Source organism: Oryzias latipes, chromosome 15 (assembly GCF_002234675.1).
Source record: "Oryzias latipes chromosome 15, ASM223467v1".
Classification (NCBI taxonomy): domain Eukaryota; kingdom Metazoa; phylum Chordata; class Actinopteri; order Beloniformes; family Adrianichthyidae; genus Oryzias; species Oryzias latipes.
The window spans coordinates 12053307-12072059 of NC_019873.2; the positions used below are offsets into that span (position 1 = coordinate 12053307).

An 18753-nucleotide genomic window follows, 5' to 3' on the forward strand; every position below is an offset into this window, starting at 1 on the left:
TCCTGATTACTCACAGTGATGTCCCCTCACCCTCCACACCAAGGGGCCCTAAATTTCTAAGGTGCGGTTAAAATTGGCGGGTAGGGTGCTAGGAGGACATCTGCTGCTTGCTGGCAGTGATGTCCAAGCACCCCCCCTACCAAGGACCCTAAATGTCTAAGGTGCAAATAAAACCGAAAGAGGGGGGGCCCACTCCATACGGCAACCATAGGAGGGGGGCCACTGCCAAGTAGCTCCCCCCCAAGGCGCATCGCAGGCTAGACCCCCCACCCCCTCACCCTAATATGAGGTTATATGAGGAAGGGGGTAAAATGGGGACAGCTGATAGACTGTCCCCCGGTGGTCAAACAGCTTTTCAAACTTTCTCTATAAATTATTTTGAATTCCAAACACTATTGATTTTTTTGTTGCTTTTATGAACATTAAGAAACTATAAATGTCCTTTTGAATCTTCAATATGTTTGTGTTTAGCATTCGTATTATTTACCTACTGATCTTTATTTGATCATTTATAAAGTGTGATAGTTTTCATTCTCAAAAACAATAATGAACAAAAATAAAATCATCTGCAGAAACCTGTCCAGTCCAAAAGATTTCATAAGATTCAGGCAGAGTTGGACAAATGAACTTTAGGGAGAATCATGAGTGCTTGTTTACAGTAAACACACACAGAGCATAAGTAATGTTATCTTCTGGTGATTCAGAGGGAGTTTTGATCAAACTGCATGTTCACATCATGGAGTCTACAGCCGCCTCGGCAGACAGATGCAGTATTGAGCCGTCAGCATCAAACGAATGGCAGAAATGCCATTTTCGGGTCCATCCAATGTGATTTAACTGATAACACACGTGCACACTCACATGCACACTCCCCCAGAGCAAGCCAGACTTGAGGACAATAACTGACAGAACGTTAACTGGTGATGACCTGAGTGTGTGCAGAGAGCATGCTGGGAACTAAACGCACTTCAAATGTTTCTCTAGTTTTAAAATCTCTAGAAGTTTGAATGAAATACAATCACTATGTGTGAAGGGGGCGGAGCCTTACTTTCTGCACTTCTACTTATTTTGTTAAACAAAACGTAAAGAGGCAAAAAGATTCCTAAAGCAAGTTCTATGAGCAGAAAAGTCAGCATTTTTCTATTGAGTATTTCAACAAAAAAACGTATGCTTTAATTAAATATTTGCACAAACCCCACCCTGCATTTGTACGAGTGAACTCCACCCTTAGCTGCCCCCCCCCCCCCAAACACAGCATCTCATACGACTCAGGGGAGGGCGAAGCTGCATTCTGACAGCGACCCCCCTCCCTGTGGTTTCCTGTTAATCAGGCTGCTCCATATTGAGGCCGAGGTTTTATTGAAGCCATTAACAAAACAAGCAGCGCCCGCTAATGAGCAACATCTCTCCATTTCCATGTCAATTGTTTGTTTGTAGCTTTTGTCTGGGGGGGACAATGGGGCTGCATTGTAAATGACAGCAACTCTAATGCACCCTGTGAGTGTGTGCACGTGTGTGTGAGCGCGCCCAAGGGGACGTCCACAGGGAGAGAGATAAAAAAAAAAAAGAGGGGAGGGGGAAGGAGAGAGACAGCAGGAGAGATAAGGAGTGAGAGGAGGAACGAGTGCGGAAAGTGTCTGAGGAGAAGTGTCGGCTCCAAACGCTCCAGCCGGGATGTGCCAGGAATTCAAACAGGAAAAAAGAAAGTTCACCCTCTTTTACTGGGAGAACATACAGACCAGCCTGGTCTGCAGAGACTTTGAAGAAACTAAAAAAGTTTGTTTTTTAGTTTGCTCTAAATTCACTAAAACTTTCTTAATTCCTGCTGCTTTACATTCTTCTACTCTTTTCACTCTGTGGAAAGTCTGTTTGAAGTGAACTGTACCAGAGTTCATCTGCAATTGAACAGAGACTCTTGCTTTCAAGACAACCAGAGGTCTCTTGTTTGTTTAATCCAGAGTTCAGGTGAGCTTTCATAGCTGCTGGACCAATCGGACCGCCAGCGGAACAAGATCTGGATCAGACCAGGACCACAACTGCCAGAATGGCTTATTTCCTGACCCTGCAGTCATGATCTGAGCTTGCAAAATTAAAAGGAATTAAAAGGAGTCCAGATTGATCAAGGGCTTTAACTGAATTCTCCACAGATCTGAAGCAACAGTCCTACCCACATCAGGGCGTCTGGTTTCAGTGGTAAGTCAATGTACAGACGCAACCCGGGTCCTGCTGCACTTTTCAAAGGTTAACTGCGGCAGTCTTGCAGCAGCGTGTTTTGGGCCTCACAGGGCATCCAGAGCTCAAATATCTGAACTTTGGCAGAGAATTCTTGTCGCATCAACCAATCAGGGACTGCTTTGGTCCTTGAAGTGTTGATGATGTGATCAGTGGGTGGAGTCCAAAACCAACATTGAGGAAAATCTGATCGTTCTCCTCCTGAACTTTATGATAGTTTTTCATTTGTATCGAGACAACAATAAAAAGGTCCTCTAAATTTAATCTTATTTTCTCTCTGCTTAGATTAATGCGGGACAGCGAGTCATCTTATTGGGTCTCAGCCAAAGACAGAAGTACCGCTAAAGTCTGCCGTCTGCAGTCTGCAGCTCACCGCATTGGGAGAGTCTCTGAATGATCTCATGGAGACGTGCTTACCAATGTTTTGCTTTAAAAAAAATATATACCTCAACATTATCCGTTTTCTTCATCCACTGCAAATGAAAGGCACAGATATCCAGTCAATGTTTCCGTGTAGCGATGAGGCTGTAAACAGTGGCTCCTCCCACATGCGGCACGAATGTCAGGTTTCTGAACACATCTTTGTACAAGTGGCGAGAAGCGAATTTGACACGCATCAAAAGAGAGGCGGCAGATGCGAATTTGACACACTAATGACATTCAGTGTGAACACAGTACAATTCCCAGTGAAGCAGGGTAGAAACTACAATAGTCACAAGCTCCCTGCTCTCCATTCTGATGCATCCACTTGAAGACGACTAGATCCACGTATGTATTTGTTTTCCCCGTCTGAGCTGGAGTCTGGCTCAAAACTGTACAACTGGCTAGCTCCAATATGGCTCACTATTTTTGTTGCACCAGTAACGTTAGGTTGGAGAGTGTAAACAAAGGGATGACGGGAAATGAGCGCAGGCTTACTCCCAACAAAAGGTCCCCACCACAACTCAAGAGGTGAATTTCTAATAAACTACCATCGCTCTGCAGAAACTATGTCCTTGAAAATGACACAGGTTTTTTCATTTTGGCTAAAAACGGCATCATCATAATTAAAAGACACCTGGGAACGCTTTTACAATGGATCAAAAGATGATCAGAGAGGGTCTTTAAGAACAGCAAAAGCATCAGGGTGGGTCTTAAAAGACACGCAGCTCCTGGAGTTGAAGTTTGAAATCAGTCATATTGACCATCTAACTTGCTACTGGGGTTAGATTGGTTTGTCAGTTTAGTTCGTTAGTAGTTGGGTCATAGGACTTTTTAATGTAAAAAAAAAAAAACACAGAGTAAACTCACATTTGTGTCCACGGTTGTGAATATTTGAAGAAACTCTACAGGGCCGTTCAAACCTCTCAAACAAACTTTAGGGGGAGGTGAGGGGGTATGTCTGGTACAGCAGAACAGAACTCTCATTTAAGTCTCAATATACAACTTATTATTTCCTTTCTTCCTTTGTATTTATCCTGTTATTTTTAACCCCCACCCACCCCCAAACCCCCTGTAATGTAATGTCATGATAAACACTGTAACTGCTGGCCTTCTGGCTAAGAGCTGCTTCTGATATCAAATCTGGCCTTTGCAGATATGGAAACAGTCATGTCTTGTATCTGTATACATAAACATAAAGCTCAGGCGCCGACACAATCCAAAACATCCCATCTCTTTATTGTTGCTCGTCATTTTGGGGGCAGCAAATGGGAAATTGACTTTGCCTATCCAGAGGCTAGGATTATCAGGATGGAAGAAAAGCATCTGGCTGGTGCCTTTCTCCATCAGCAGTCGAGTGAGCGGAAGGCAAAAAAAAAAAAAGGTTATATGATGCTAAAACGCAGACCCACATTTTACCAAAAGTAAGGAACGAAGAGCTAGCCTTGAAGGTTTGCATCACAAACTTCCCAGATGCAGAAAAAGCTCAAAGTCATACGGCTGAAACGGGAAAAAAAACAGGCCTCCTTTAATTTCAGAGCAGAAAGGCCTTAAAGTTGATAAAACTGTTCAACTTTGACGTAAATGATCAAACTATTGGTCATTCCTGAATTCCGATAAAACACACACAATAAAAATTGTGTATTTGGTGTTTTTAACATGTTCTTGTAACATTTTTCTAATGATGGGGGACATATAGAAAGAAAACTAAGCTTAAAATTGCATTTCTGAGTATTTCTTAATTCATATAGCTGTGAAGCAGGGGCAGACGAAAAAAATACAGTTGGAAAAACAATGTATTTGTGACGTTGCTCTGAGCTCTCAACGGGGTTGCTCTGCACCGTGTCCCGCCCACAATTCAGAAGCCAACTGCTAATAAACTTCCGCTCTGCAGAAAACGACACAGGTTTATTATACTGGCTAAAAATGGCATAATCATAATTAAAAGACCACAGGGAACGCTTTTGCAAAAAATCAAAAGATGATCGGAGAGGGACTTTAGAAGTTTCAATTCATTGTCAGGCTGCTGCCTGTCAGCCACATGTATATGTTGTAGTAAGAGCCTGTGTTCAACAGAAACAAGATAGACCACAGAGAAAACTGCTGCTTCATTTAAAAAGTTGACAAAAAACAATAAAGTTTTTTTTGGTGAGATGACATGAAACCCACAAATTCACCAAACCAAAAATCCCACCCATCCCATGAGGACATGGTCACAGCTGGGATGAAAGCAGCGGAAAGAAGACAGACTTTTTTCCCCCAAATGGCGACAGCAAGAACAATCAGCTTCTGTCTATTCCACCAACTGCTGGGAGCTCCAGGAGAAGAGAGGCTGAACGCTTGAGTGGGAGGCAGAAACAGAGGCCTGCTCCGGAGGCTCGGCACAGGCTGAGGAGGCCTCTCCGCTCTGGAAGCTCCTTTGGAGCAAGACGGGAGAAGGTTGTCGCCTTGGTTGCTCTTTTCTGGGCAGAAGAAAGAGGGTGGGAGGGCACGCACCACCGGTCATGTACAGAGACCTGGCATGGGCACAGAGTGATGCTACACAAACAGACACAAACACACACGTGTGTGCACACAATCACAATTGAAGGAGTCTGCCAACCTCCCAGACAGCAAGCCTGAACGATCCAGACATTTGTCATGATGGGATAATTCACAGAGAGGAGGGGCTTTAGGTCTCTATCAGGACACACACACACACACACACATATATGCTGCTGTTAAACTTAAAGGACACAACTGGACTGTTTAAAAAACAGTAATAAATGTCAATATATTTAGACAGAAATGCAATAAAAAACAAATTAAGACAAATTCTGATCATAAAAGAAGCTGTTTGCTTTAATACATTAATTATGTGAAATCTAAGAAACATTTAGCTTCTGAAATCTTCTGTTTGCTCTGCTAAAATGACAAACACATTCAAGAATGAACCCACCCAAACCCTTTTTGTTGCTCAAATTTAGGTAAAGATGGGAAGAAAACGAGTGGAGAGAAGGGAAGAAGACGAGTGTGGAGCTTATCGGCTGGCTCCAGACGGAGCGCGTGGATCAATGGGCACGCAAGGCCCACAGCGATCAATGCATTTGATAAAGAATTAAAGGAGAGCCACTGTACATGGCTATCAAAGCACCAGGACACGGCCTAATTATGATTCGACGGGTGTGTGCGCATGATAGGGGTCTGCGAGCGAGTTATTGTACAGAAATATGAATCTGAGATGTCAGGACGGACTTGTGACTAAATGCACGCTTCGCGCGTGCACGTGTGTCATATTTGAGGCAGTAAAACCTGCATGTTTGTGATCTGTAGGTGTTTTAACTCGGGCATCAGGACAGGTGAGCTGGTGGAGAGGATCAGAGCTGGAGAAGCTCTTCACTACAACAGACCAGAGATAAGAAGGATTTGGTTTGCTAACTGTTTGGAAGAGCACAAGGAATATGTATCGCCAAACGGCAGATGACTCTATATAATATAAACAATAATTACTTAACAATAAAATATCATCACAGAAATATTTTTCAAAAATATAAGGACAAAAAAGTGAAATGTTAATAAAAAAATAAACCACAGTACTGTTTAGCAAGCCATAAAAATATTAGACCCTCTCTGATGAAAAATTGTGTTTTTAACACATTCTGTGGCATTTTTCTCATGATAGAGAACACATACAAAGAAATTTAAGATTATAATTTTGCTTCTGAATATTCATTTATTCAAATCGTTGTGAACCAGCAACTGACAAAAAAGACGCACTTTGTAAAAGATCATATTTTTAACGTAGAAAATATGCTCGACGGGCTACAAGCCCCACCTTTTTGCTAAATTCTGATGCATCCACTAGCAGACAAATAGATCCATGTATTTGTTTCTTCTCATCTGATTTTTAATTTTCATTGCACCAGTAATGTTAGGTTGGGTTGTATGAGGGGTGTAAGCTAGCAGGAGTGAGTGTAATGACAGGAGATGGATGAAAGGACGTAGGGGCAGGCCTACTCTGTGCCAGCAGTCACGCCCACAACTCAGAGGTCAATTTCTAATGAACTCCTGCCACTCTGCAGAAACTATGTTCTAGAAAATTGTTCAGGTTTTTAGATTTTGGGTAAAAAATGACAAAATCATAATTAAAAGACCGCTGGGAAAGTTTTTCTAATTTATCAAAAGTTAATCAGAGTTGGACTTAAATAAGAAGTAAAGTTAAACTGTGAAAACGGAAATTTTGACCTAATTTCCAAAAATCTCCCCAGTGAGACGGATTTGGAATTCTTCCCCTACCCCTACATTTAGCCCTCCAAATGGAGAGTTATAAAAAAAATAGTGTCTTCGAATTCGGACGTTACTCCCACTCGATGACATTATCAATAGTCGCCGGTTAGCTACGTTAGCGCAGAGCTGCTAGCGCTCGGAAATAACTTAAAAATCGGTTTTAGAACTTTAAAAAGATCATGCTAAAACAAAAAGTCGTTATTTATATTTAAGTGTATTCTTCTGTGCTTCAGAGCACACCCATGTGAAGAAAAGCGCTTCTCCTAACACCCTCGCGGCTGAGGGCTCGGCGTCCCTCCACCGCGCGGTTTAGCCCTTAAAAAAACTGTTTCGGACAACCCTGCCTCTCCGAATGGCCCTACAATTGGAGAGGCAGGCAGAAGCCGTAGGGATAGGGGAAGAATTAGGATTTGGCCTAAATGAAGTTCTTGAATCCATCTTTCTCTTTCCAGAAAAGGTTCTCACAAACGGCAAATAAGATTTCAGTTGTCAGTGAGTTGTCAGTGATTGTTTTATAAAAGATTATAAGACAGGAACAAACTGGAGCAGCTTTTCTGACAATGTTTTAGCAGCAGAATGAATGAGAAGCAGCACAGATGATGAGACACAGATGAACACTGAATCAAACTATAGACAGCTTTAGAGTCAAGATGATCTGAGATTATCAACATTGCACAGATTATCCAGATTACTGGTTTCACGTTTATGAGGACTTTTGAAGTATTGGCCCAGTTTTGAATTAAGAGAATTTCCATAATTATGCTCCTTTTTTTAGTCTCTGAACACTTTGAGGATGATTTAAGGACACCAGTGAGAGTCTTTAGGGGCTCTGACGTTTTCTAAAAGGTGCAAGTAATCTCAGACTCCAACAAATCACAGAATAGCCACCTCCTTGTTTACAGAGTCTAGATCTGTGGAAAGTTTCTTCCTAATCTTGTATTTAGAGGGATTTTTCCTCTCTAATGAGGAACTTTTGCTTAATCAGTTACACTGAAAATGTAACCTCTGGGTTACTTACTGTATATTAGCTGTTATTATACACTAAAAATAATCTGGCCTCCCTTGAATGATCTGGATTGAACCGGATTATAGTCATCAGCATGAACTACTGCTTTGAAATGAAGTGGTCCACCTAAATTCTTACCTCCCAAACCAGCTGCTATGAACATAGTTGAGAACAGGTAGGGGAGTCTCAATCAAATCATGCTTTGAGCTTTTGGTAATTCTGCAATCAGCTGCTGGTTTTGTCACAATAATCCCTTAAAAGCATGTTTGACGCTTAAGTCTGTGGAAAAAGGTAAACCTTATTTTCCTGTTTATCAGTTTAAGAACAAAAGGAGCAAAACAAGATTTCAAAGTAAAAGTTCAGTGAGTGTCTTCCTTTGAAGCTTCATTAAAACATAAAAAAGCAACATGACAAAGAACAAGATAAGACTGTTGTTACAGGAAAACAACCACTCATTTCCTTCTGGGAAGTAGAACTTCTGCAAAACATGAAAATTCAGCATTAAATGTCTCTGAGTTTCTTTTTTGTCCAAAACTTTCAGCAGTGCTGAAGGTTTGTGGGTGTGCATGAGCTAGCAGAGCAGGGACTTTCCTCTCTGATGGCTTGATCAGCTCTTGTGATGCAATTCAGGGAGATGCTTTAAACCTACTCCTTAACACATGCACACACACACATGCACACACTTTAGAGGCTGCCTTTGATCTCCACTTCTGCCAATTCAGCCACAACACATCCCATCACAGAACGCACACGGCCCAAAGGATCTCTGCAGCAAACCTTCATTAAGGACAGACCAGGAGAAGAGCGAGGGAACGAGGGAGAGGAGGGGATGAAGAGAGAAAGAAGCACATCTAAATGAGACCAGGAGGTAGGGACAACATGTCAATAAATTCATTTCACGACATGATCATTTTAAATGCGAAGCACCTTTATAAATACTGTAAATAAGCTCCTTTGATACAAACACTGAACTTCTCTCTCATGCTACTGATTTCTGAAATGCACCTCTCCATTCAGTGTCTGGAGATCAGGTTAAAACCTGAGGAGTTTGGAAAGCTGATCAGATCCATAGCGGATGTTTCTGTGAACGCCCATTGACAAATAACAGAAGAACCAATAGGAATGTCTCCTCCCTTAACTATGCTCAAGTATGATGATAAAATAGCCAGAGGAACTCATAGACAATCATCTTTCAATATTTTGTAAAAATGTTCCCATTGGTCTTTGAATTATGAATGTGCTGTTCTTAGCCCAAATCAAAACACCTATCGTTTTCTAGGACATAGTTTCTGCAGAGCAGCAGGTGTTGTGAAATATCTCGCAAATAAGTGCTTTTTCAACAGCATTTTCATCTGCTCCAGACGAGGATTTGAATAGAGAAATACTCAGAAATGACATTTTAGGCTGAATATTTTTAATCTATGTTCTCCATCAGAAAAATGCCACAAAAACATGTTGAAAACACCCAAAACACCATTTTCATTGGAGTGGGTCTTCCACAACCATAAAAGCCTGAGGATATAAAGTCAAATGCAAAACCCTGACATGAACTACAGGAGGTTGAAAGGTAAATGATGGCTTATAAAATTTCCAATAAAATTCAAAAGCATTCGGAAAAATGCTAAGAAAGCTTAATACGTTTCAACATTGTTTATAAAAAAAATTCAATAATCACTAAAAAGTAAAAAAATAAAAAATTGGTGCAAAACTAAAAGATGTAAACATAGCTGAAAATTTGTTAGAAATTAGTTTCCAGGGCAAATATTTGATCCTTAATTATTTATATAAAGTTTGAATTATTACATAATTCCACAAAACAAAGAAACAAATAAATAAATAAATACATAAATAAATTCCCTGTATCTCACTGAGCTGCACCTGAAGGACAGATTCATGGGGGCCCCCCCTCCCTCCATCCTCCTGAGCTTCCTGTATTGGGTTTTTCTGCGCTGGGTTCGGGCATCCCGGCCTGGGTCACAGCAGCATGACCTCAGTTCTCGAAATGTATGAGTATTTGTTGTTTGTCTGATCTTGTTCGAGACGTACTGGAACTAAATTTCCCCGTGATGGGTTAATAAAATACGTGTGAATTTGAATTTGATCTGCTGAATAATTAGAAGAAAAAAAGAAATTTTGGCGGAAAGTTAGCTGAAGCTCTTAAAGTTTTTCCCATTCATTTTCAATTACCATAAATCAGATTTATTAAAAACAAAATGAAAAAAACTAAAGATGAAACAGGATCTCCTACGGGACCTGAGCATTTTCGGACCATAATGAACTACTGAAAGCATGACAGAGTTTAAAGGAGCCGACGAACGTTCAAAAGAGGGTCTCTTAAGTCAGGAAGCTCAAAATAAAGAAGCAGAAATCCAGGGGTGACAACACCTACAGGTCACAACAGCAGGAAGCAAGGAGTCCTCTCCACTGCTGAGGAGGAGGACGAGGGGGGGCCAGGGTCGGCAAAAATCAAACAGGACCCAATTATAGGAATCACAACGAGTCAGTGAGCAGGGAACGCTGTTACCTGGAAAACACTGAGGCATGTGCGTGTGCTCTCTGACACACACCGGCACACAAACGGGCAAAAATAAAAAGTGCACAAAGTACACACAACTCTGCTGTGTGCTTATCGTGCATGTGATTGGGTGTCTACGTGCACACACTCATCCCAATCCTGGTGTGAATCCTGATAATTAGCCTGGCCAGGCCGCTGTGAAATTACAGTTTCATCTGCTAATAGATGAGGAGACCTGAAGCGAACAGACACACACACACATGCAGGCACACACGCCTCACTCCAAACACAAAAAGAGCGGGAAAGAGCACAGCAAACGCCAAAAATGGATGTTTCTGCAGGAACAAGAATAAATATTGACTGAAGGAGTTAAGGACAAAAACACTGGACCAATGAGAGGAGGAGCAGCTCTGAGTGAGAAGCTGACAGAGATCAGAAACACATGAAAGCAAAACATCGAATGAAGACTTTTACACCAGAAGAAGGAAAATAAGAGACAAGCCGAAAAGGGAAAGAGAAGGGAAAAGTTTTCATAAACAGAAGATGAAAGCGGCCATCACTGAGGGACGCCGCTGAAGATGGCAAGATGGGGCAGAAGTACACACAGGCACGCACAAACAGGTACACACACACGCCCAGACCCATCCACATACATGCGTACATACACACACATGCACAAACACGCCCAGACATAAACATATACATGTATATAAAAAGGTACACACCTGTACATACACGCTAGGGCTGGGCGATATGGCCTAAAAATAAAATCTCAGATTTTTTTAAATTCGATTTCTGATTTTTTCCCGATCCCCCCCCCCCCCCCCCCACTTAATGAAAGGAATAAGTACAAACGGCAGACAACCTCAAGCAAATTTTGCTTTTATTTAATCAAACGCAAGACAAATGTAACCCCCATTTCTGGGATGAATAATAAATAAATGAACACACTCTTGGAATCAAAGTCCCAGCTGTGTTTTATGTCACACTTTTTAGTCTAGACTAAGAGGAGACAAACATTCACCTTGAGAGTAGCACCATTTTCCAGAGGATCAACAATACAGCTCATATCTGGGGTTTAAGGTTTTAATTACAATAATAAACCCTGTCTTCTCCACGGTATATATGGGTACCATGTCTTTGGCTATATGCAAAGCGACCGCTTCGGTGATTGTTCTCCACCTTGCCCCTTTCCTAGGGATGGGTACCGAGCCCCGGTATTGAACGAGTCCGGGGCAACATTCTTCAAGACCGCAGGATCTGTAAGATCTGACCTAGACAGTTCTGATATCTGTACTGGAGAAGTCGCATTTTTGTGTCCCACAAGACATAAACTAGAGCGGTGACGGTGTGGGATTTTTGATCACTGCGCTGATGAAGCAGCACCCCCCCCTTGCCCCGCCACCGAACACAAAATCCCCCGGCACCGCATCGCAAATGAATACAATTTATAATTACAACGCAGTATTCTTTATTAACAAATAACAGTAACAACTAAGTACTAACTAATGAACTAATTATATAGGTGTTGTAGAATGAGTACGTGTATGTGGGTCAGCACGCTGCGTCTGTGGCAGCAAACCCATACCAGTTCCAAACAATAGATGATTTTATTCCTTTCTTGGGAACAAACTTCCCACTCTCACCGGTAGCCATGTTGTCGCTTGCTGTTTCGTGTGTGCTAGGATGTTGTTGTTTGTCGTTTGCCATACTGCCGTGTGAAATTAACGCTACGGAAGCTCTGGGGAGCCAAAAATGCACCATTACACAAAAACGTTAGTTATTTTTTTATCGCCCGTAACAAAAAATTTGAATTAATTCATTCAATTGATTTTTCGCCCAGGCCTAATACACGCGCAGACACACATGCACAAACACAACCAAACACATACATATTACAAATAGATAGACACGTCTATAAACACGTGCAGACATGCACACACATGTGTGCACAAATAGATATACATGCCTGCACAGAGACATGCACACAACCAAGAACACACATCTGCACATCCACATGAACAGGCACATGCACATACATGTTCACTAACAGACAGAAACACGTGCAAACACATAGGAACACGCACAGACATGCACATGCCCTTACACACGCATGTCGACACAAACACATACGCACACTCATAAAAAGTCTGGTCCGAACTCCACATTTCACATGACTGTTTTGGATACAACATCTTCTGCATTGGCTATATTCTGGACAGTATTCTGAGGTTGGTGTTTCCATGTTCCAGAGAATCTAGCTGGGTTTGGCTCCAACAGCCTTTTGGACCCCCACACAGGACACATTAGGAATAGATGGAATAGATGGAAACTCATCAATAGGTTTAAAAAAGAAATTCAGATAGACAGCTTTACTGACTGTTCCAATGACTTTCAAAAGAGAAAACTGGGAGGTTCAGGCTCATGATTGATGTATAAAGACCACCACCTTTACTTTGAGAGCTGCACCCCTAAAGTACACAATGCTGGCCCCTCCCATCTTCCAAATTAGCCACTTAGCCTTAAGAAAGAGGCTGGCTTTAACTAAATTAAATTATAGCTCGTTGACGCTAAACGCTAAAGCACCTACTTAGACAAATGGAGGTAAATGGGAGAGGTTCGTGTCTCTGCAGCTAATAACAGACACACACACTAGCTAATCAAAGCAAGGCATCAGGTAATCTAATCTGAATGGCTGACAATTATCAGCGCGTTGGCCTAAAGGCCAGCTTCATTCCATTGATCAATGATTTCTATTAAAAAAGTGTAAACAATTCAATCACTCCCCCCCTGCTTCCTCAAGCACAAGCGTGGATATTTGAAGGGGATCTTAACCGATTGTCCTTGGAATTAAGTGAAGAAATCAGGAGGAGAGGGAGAGTCTGGCTACTTGAAGGAGCTAATCTGAGTGAAGTCAGCCATCTTGGCGCACAGCGAGGGACAGAGGAGGACCTCTCTTTTTGTTGCTGCTGGAATATATCTGTGCTGTGACAGCCTTGGAAAACTGCTTTAATTTGCTGTGGCCCTCTGAAGGCGTTAATACTGGCGGTCCTTGGAAGGTCCTCATTTATTTGCACAGATTACTCTGAAATGGTTATTCCTGCGCCGCCACACAAACACCAACACACACACTTTTAACAGCCGTCTAACTCAAGGCCGCGTTTCTCTTTAAGGATTCAGGCGGCTGCTGCTTTTTAGATATTTCATTACCAAAAGGTATTTATTTCATTTTTCTCTCAAATCCCTTGTTGTCAGAATTCTCATAAGACCTTATTTTCTTCTTACACCCCTTCACTTTCTCTGAAATATTTGGAAACGGCAGATTTGACCACGGCGCTTTCTCAGGGTAGTTCCCGGTTCATCAGCGTGCCCCCTCCTCACAGCATATTATGTTCAGTGGAGCGTGCTCAGTTCAGAGCGGAGAGTCATTTCTAGTTTAGTTAGCTTCAGCGCGGCGATTCTTCACCTCCTTTCACCATGAATGTACTCTGCTGACAGCTGTTTTTGTGCAGATGGAGGGGCAGGACATACGGTTGGGGGTGTCATGAAAATGGTGCCCAGTCAAGATGACCAATGAGAGAAAGACGAGAGAGTTTCAGCAGAACTCATTAGGGTCAAACTTCTGTCCTTCTGAAGCTCCCTCGGTGTTGGAGGAAGTGAGCGACCCAGCATGAAACCATTCAGACGGGCCTTTCCAGAGAATTAGAGGTGCAACAAGCAGCACATGGAGGAGAGTGGAAGTGACATGTTGGAGGGGGAGTCACACTACAGTGTAGAAAAGGAAGCCCAGTTTAAAAAGGAAAACTTCAGATCTATCTAAATCTTTTTTACACAAAGTATTTCAACATTTCTTTGTTTGTTTAAACCATGAAGCATCACATCTTTCCAGAATTATCCCGTATGGGATCTACACGACACATGACCTAAAAAAAAACGACCTATGCAAAAGCATAAAGATGTGCTTTTAGTTAGACTAACAGAGAAAGCGGTGCACATTATTAATTAACTGTCATTATCATTCATTACCCAGCTAATTAATTAACTACTGCCTGTGTAGCAACAAGGGGGCCCGAGTCTGAGGGCGGGACTGTTGGCATGTAGTGAGTCCGCCCCATTTCCCATCCATCTATTTACTCTCTCTCATGCGAGCTTACAGCCCCTCCCAACTCTAAGCTAACATTAGCGGTGCATCAAAAATGGTGAGCAACATTGGAGCTATCCAGTTGTACAGTTCTGAGCCAGATTCCAGCTCAGACGAGGAAAATAAAGACGTACATGGATCTAGTCGTCCACAAGCAGGGAGCAGGGAGGTTAAGGCCCGCCCAGAGTATTTTGTCCATCACAATAGGGCTGGGCGATAGGGAACTTTTTATATCATAATATAGATTATTTTTCTTGTCAGGCGATATCGATAATGATTTTGATTATTGTTATTATATATCCTTTACTTTAAAGCAGACCCTTCAAAATAAAAACCTATTGCTATAGACTCATTCTTCCATCGAGAACATTTTTTATCGAGATATATATTCAATTATCGTTTTATTGCCCCACCCTACATAAAAAATAATCTCATTTATAAACTGCATTTTCTCATCTGCACAATTTGAAAAACGAAATACACAGAAATGCTATTTTATCATGAGAAAAAAACATTTTTGTTTTTTATCAGAGTGGGTCTTTAACTGTCCTGACATTTTTAATATACCGCTCATTTTATCCACTATTGTGCCAATATTACACACCTGCCTCTTCTTCTCATGCAAGAAATAGGTGAAAATCATGAATTTAAACATTTCCATCTTTTTGAACTTCATAAAGAAGTCAAATGATGAAAACAGCTTCTTGAAAAGAGAGTTCTGACATTTCTGAGTGAATTTTACTGAAACAAACTAAATTTCCAAATATCCAAAGACCTGGCCTTCTTTAAAAATGGTGTCAGAGCTTTGAAGGAGGAGATACTGGCACGTGTCACTTACGTCGGAGACAGAGCTGGACCTGGCGGTAGTGGCGGGGGCGTTCTTGCTCCCAGCTTTTATGGCGGCGTCTCTGCGTGCCTGCTCCAGCAGGAGGCGGGCCCTCTCCTTCAGCTCCTCCTGGCGGGACAGCACTCTCTGTACGCAAAAACAAAACCTGTTGTCAGACTGAGACAAATGCTGAATATTCATCATCATTCCTCAAATGCAGGTTTTACTCACCTTCTCTGCAGGACTCGTTGCAGAGGTGGGTGACGGCTCCTAAAAGAAAAATTCATTAGAATGGTCAGGAGGGATTTTTACAATGAGGCAACCCTGCATCACAACAGTCGGCGAGCGGATGCACAGCAGGATTAGGATGTGTGTTAGTGGGATCAGTCTAAATGCTGGACACTGTCTGGTCCAGTGGAGAGTGTGAAAATGTTCAGAACAAATTAAAGCTGTCAAAGAATTGAATTCTAAGCGCAGAAGCAAACAGAATGAACAAACCTGAACACTGAAACGTGTTATCTGTCCAACACTTTCACACTGGCCTGCATGCAGGCTGGGGTGAATCCCACTAACTAGATAAGAGCAGATCAAAAATGGGGTGCCGTGTCTGTCAAACCTGCCCCCCTCCATCCTGTGACCTTTCTGCTCGTAAACAAGAAACAGTAATCTGGGGTTAAGCAGAGCAGGCATCCCGTGTTTGTGGACGAGTGACTGTGCACAAGCACACAGGTGTGTGCGAGACGCACCCCTCCATGCCTGAGCGCTCACGGCCTCAACTGTCATCAACTGCAGGGATGGAAACTATAATGGAAAGTGTAATGAAATGTCAAAGCAGGGGGTTCATGCGGGCTCGGCTCGGACGCGTCTGATTCCTGAAAAACGACACGGTGACGACAACATCTCATGCAGGACGGGAGCGTTTCTGAACGGTCATTTCCGAGGTGTGGAGCTTAGCGAGTGCCAGAGGGTGGGGGGGAATCAGCGTCAGGAGCATCCTCTGTCTCATGACTGAAAGCTTCAATCAGAGCCAGGGTGCGAGGATAAAAGCGTTTGGAGGCAGAAGCCTGCAGACACCTGCACTCAGAATCCTAATGATTGAATTAAGCTGCAGGAATAAATCTGCAACATAAGCAGCTTCTGCAGCGACGTTCCCACCATAACTGGAGGGGCCGATGTATGACGATTTCACTTCCAAAAACATTCAGGTTGTCCAGTGAAAAAGCACCTCCTCTATTGTAAAATGAATATCATCATGCAATGAAATCTAAAGGTTATGGTCTCTAAAATGAGGAAGGAAAACCTGAACTGTGACATTCTGGTTTTTGTGAGTTTGAACTGAAAGGTTTGAATCTAAACAGGAAGTGTTTGGACCTCTAAGAGCCTTGATGTTCTCTACTACAGACATACATCTGAGTACTTTAGAGTGGAAGGAGCGTCCACTTAGAATAATTACGCCTTTATTCCAGTGTAATTCTAAATAAACTCTGATGAAAACATACAGTAGGCCAAAAAAGTATTTAGTTAGCCACCAATTGTGCAAGTTCCCCCACTTAAAACGATGAGAGGCCTGTAATTTTCATCATAGGCATACCTCAACTATGAGAGAAAAAATGAGGAAAAAAAAATCCAGAAAAACACATTTTCACAAACAAAGAGGACAGCCTGGATAACATTCTGAATAATGTCTTGTGTCGCAGCGACTGGACTGTTTCTGTGTTTCTGATCATCTTTAAAGGAAACAATGACACAGCGGTTTCTCATTCTGACTAGAACATTTTCACTTAATGCTTTCACTAAGATGTAAATTAATATGAATCGTTTTTCAGTCATTATACCTCTGAAGCCATGGATATTATTGTTCCATATTTTGAAGGTTTATAGGGTTTAAAATCATCACATCTGAGGACTCTCAAAGCACAAAGTTAACCTGTTGTTACTAAGAGTTTTTAGTTACTTTGTTACTTTTAAGGTGAGATTTCACAATTTTTCAAAAACATTTAGTTTTATCTTATATCATGTTTTATATCATGTTTTTTGTGACCTGTATTGTTAAGGATTTATTGATTTTTTTAAGTAAAGGTTCTCCATAACTAGATATTACTTGCTTGCGGGCTGCACGGTGGTGCAGTGGTTAGCACTCTTGCCTCACAGCAAGAAGGCCCCCGGTTCAAGTCCCGGCTGGGGGACCTAAAACAGAACAGCAATGGGGGACCTTTCTGTGTGGAGTTTTGCATGTTCTCCCCATGCATGCGTGGGTTCTCTCCAGGGTCTCCGGCTTCCTGCCACCGTCCAAAAACATGCTTTATGGGTGTGAGTGTGAGTGTGAGTGTAAATGGGTGTGTGATTGTTGCCCTCCCTGGCCGGGATAGGCTCCGGCAGACCCCTAAAGGGATAAAACAGCAGAAAATAAATGCCAGTCCTTTCTTTGGATGGAGTTTCAGTGCTATCCTTTTTCTCTCAATTTTATGTCATTTCTTCGCTTCTTCACCTCTGACCACTGTGTGTTTGTGTTGTTTCACACTTTTTTTTTACACAGTAAGCATAAAAAAGTTATAAGTCCAGGAGTGATGTGTTTACCTGTTTGCCATCTGCATGGTTGACCAGAGATGTTCTGGGTTCGGAGGCGGGTTCTGACTCTGAGTGACGAAGGCTGGCTCTCTTCTTCTTAATCAGGTCAGCGTCTCTGTTGTAGGAGAAGCCCAGTTTCTGGTGAGGAGGCGAGGAGGAAATTCCTCTCCTGGTTGACGGTGCTGGTTCAACGTCTCCCTCCCCTCCGTCTTGTCCTGCCTCTTCTAATTGCTGCGTTTCCTTTTCCATTTCCTTCTCCGCCCTGATCTCGCTTAGGTCTAAAGTCTTGGCTTTGAGCAACACCCCCCGGTCCTCAGAGACAGTTGCTGTCAGGTTACTAGAGTTTGTAGCGTTGGTGTGTGGTACTGAGATCTGTAATGGGACAGTAGGGGAGGGCTGCAAAGGCCCCGTTGTCAAGCTTAGACCCTCCTGAGGCTCAAGATCAGCCCCGTTGGCCTCAGTGCTTGTACTAGGAGAAGTGGGCTGAGGCTCAGCCTGCCGGTGCTGAACGTCATTTAACTCAGCATAAAACTTATCCTGGCCGACGGAGGCATTGGTGTCAGTTTCAAAGTCACCAACTTTGTAGGTGCTGCGGCTGCTGTTGGCCTCAATCTGCACCACGTTGAGCTCTTCGCCCGAGAAGTGAGCCCGGATCTGGTACAGGTAGGTCATCACAGTCAGCTTGTCTGGAATGGCTAGCAGCACCATGTCTGATGGCTCCAAGAGGCGGGAGATCCCGAGGCTCGCAAAGCCGTCATACGCCTGCAAAACGAGAGCAA

General features: G+C 42.6%; 1 protein-coding gene across 7 annotated transcripts in view; it reads right to left on the bottom strand.

The window, feature by feature from the left end:
- Positions 1 to 18753, bottom strand: part of ehbp1 (EH domain binding protein 1) — a 147046-nt gene that overhangs the window by 45424 nt on the left and 82869 nt on the right. For 4 of the 7 annotated variants that reach the window (XM_023963397.1, XM_023963396.1, XM_023963401.1 and 1 more), the window contains 3 exons: positions 17984 to 18736; positions 15638 to 15676; positions 15419 to 15553 (listed from right to left, as the gene is read on the bottom strand). In XM_023963397.1, coding sequence (XP_023819165.1) covers positions 15419 to 15553; positions 15638 to 15676; positions 17984 to 18736 — 927 coding nt within the window. Of the gene's footprint in view, positions 1 to 2678; positions 2706 to 15418; positions 15554 to 15637; positions 15677 to 17983; positions 18737 to 18753 lie in introns of all 7 variants that reach the window. The other 3 variants (XM_023963398.1, XM_023963395.1, XM_023963399.1) reach the window with 1 other exon arrangement.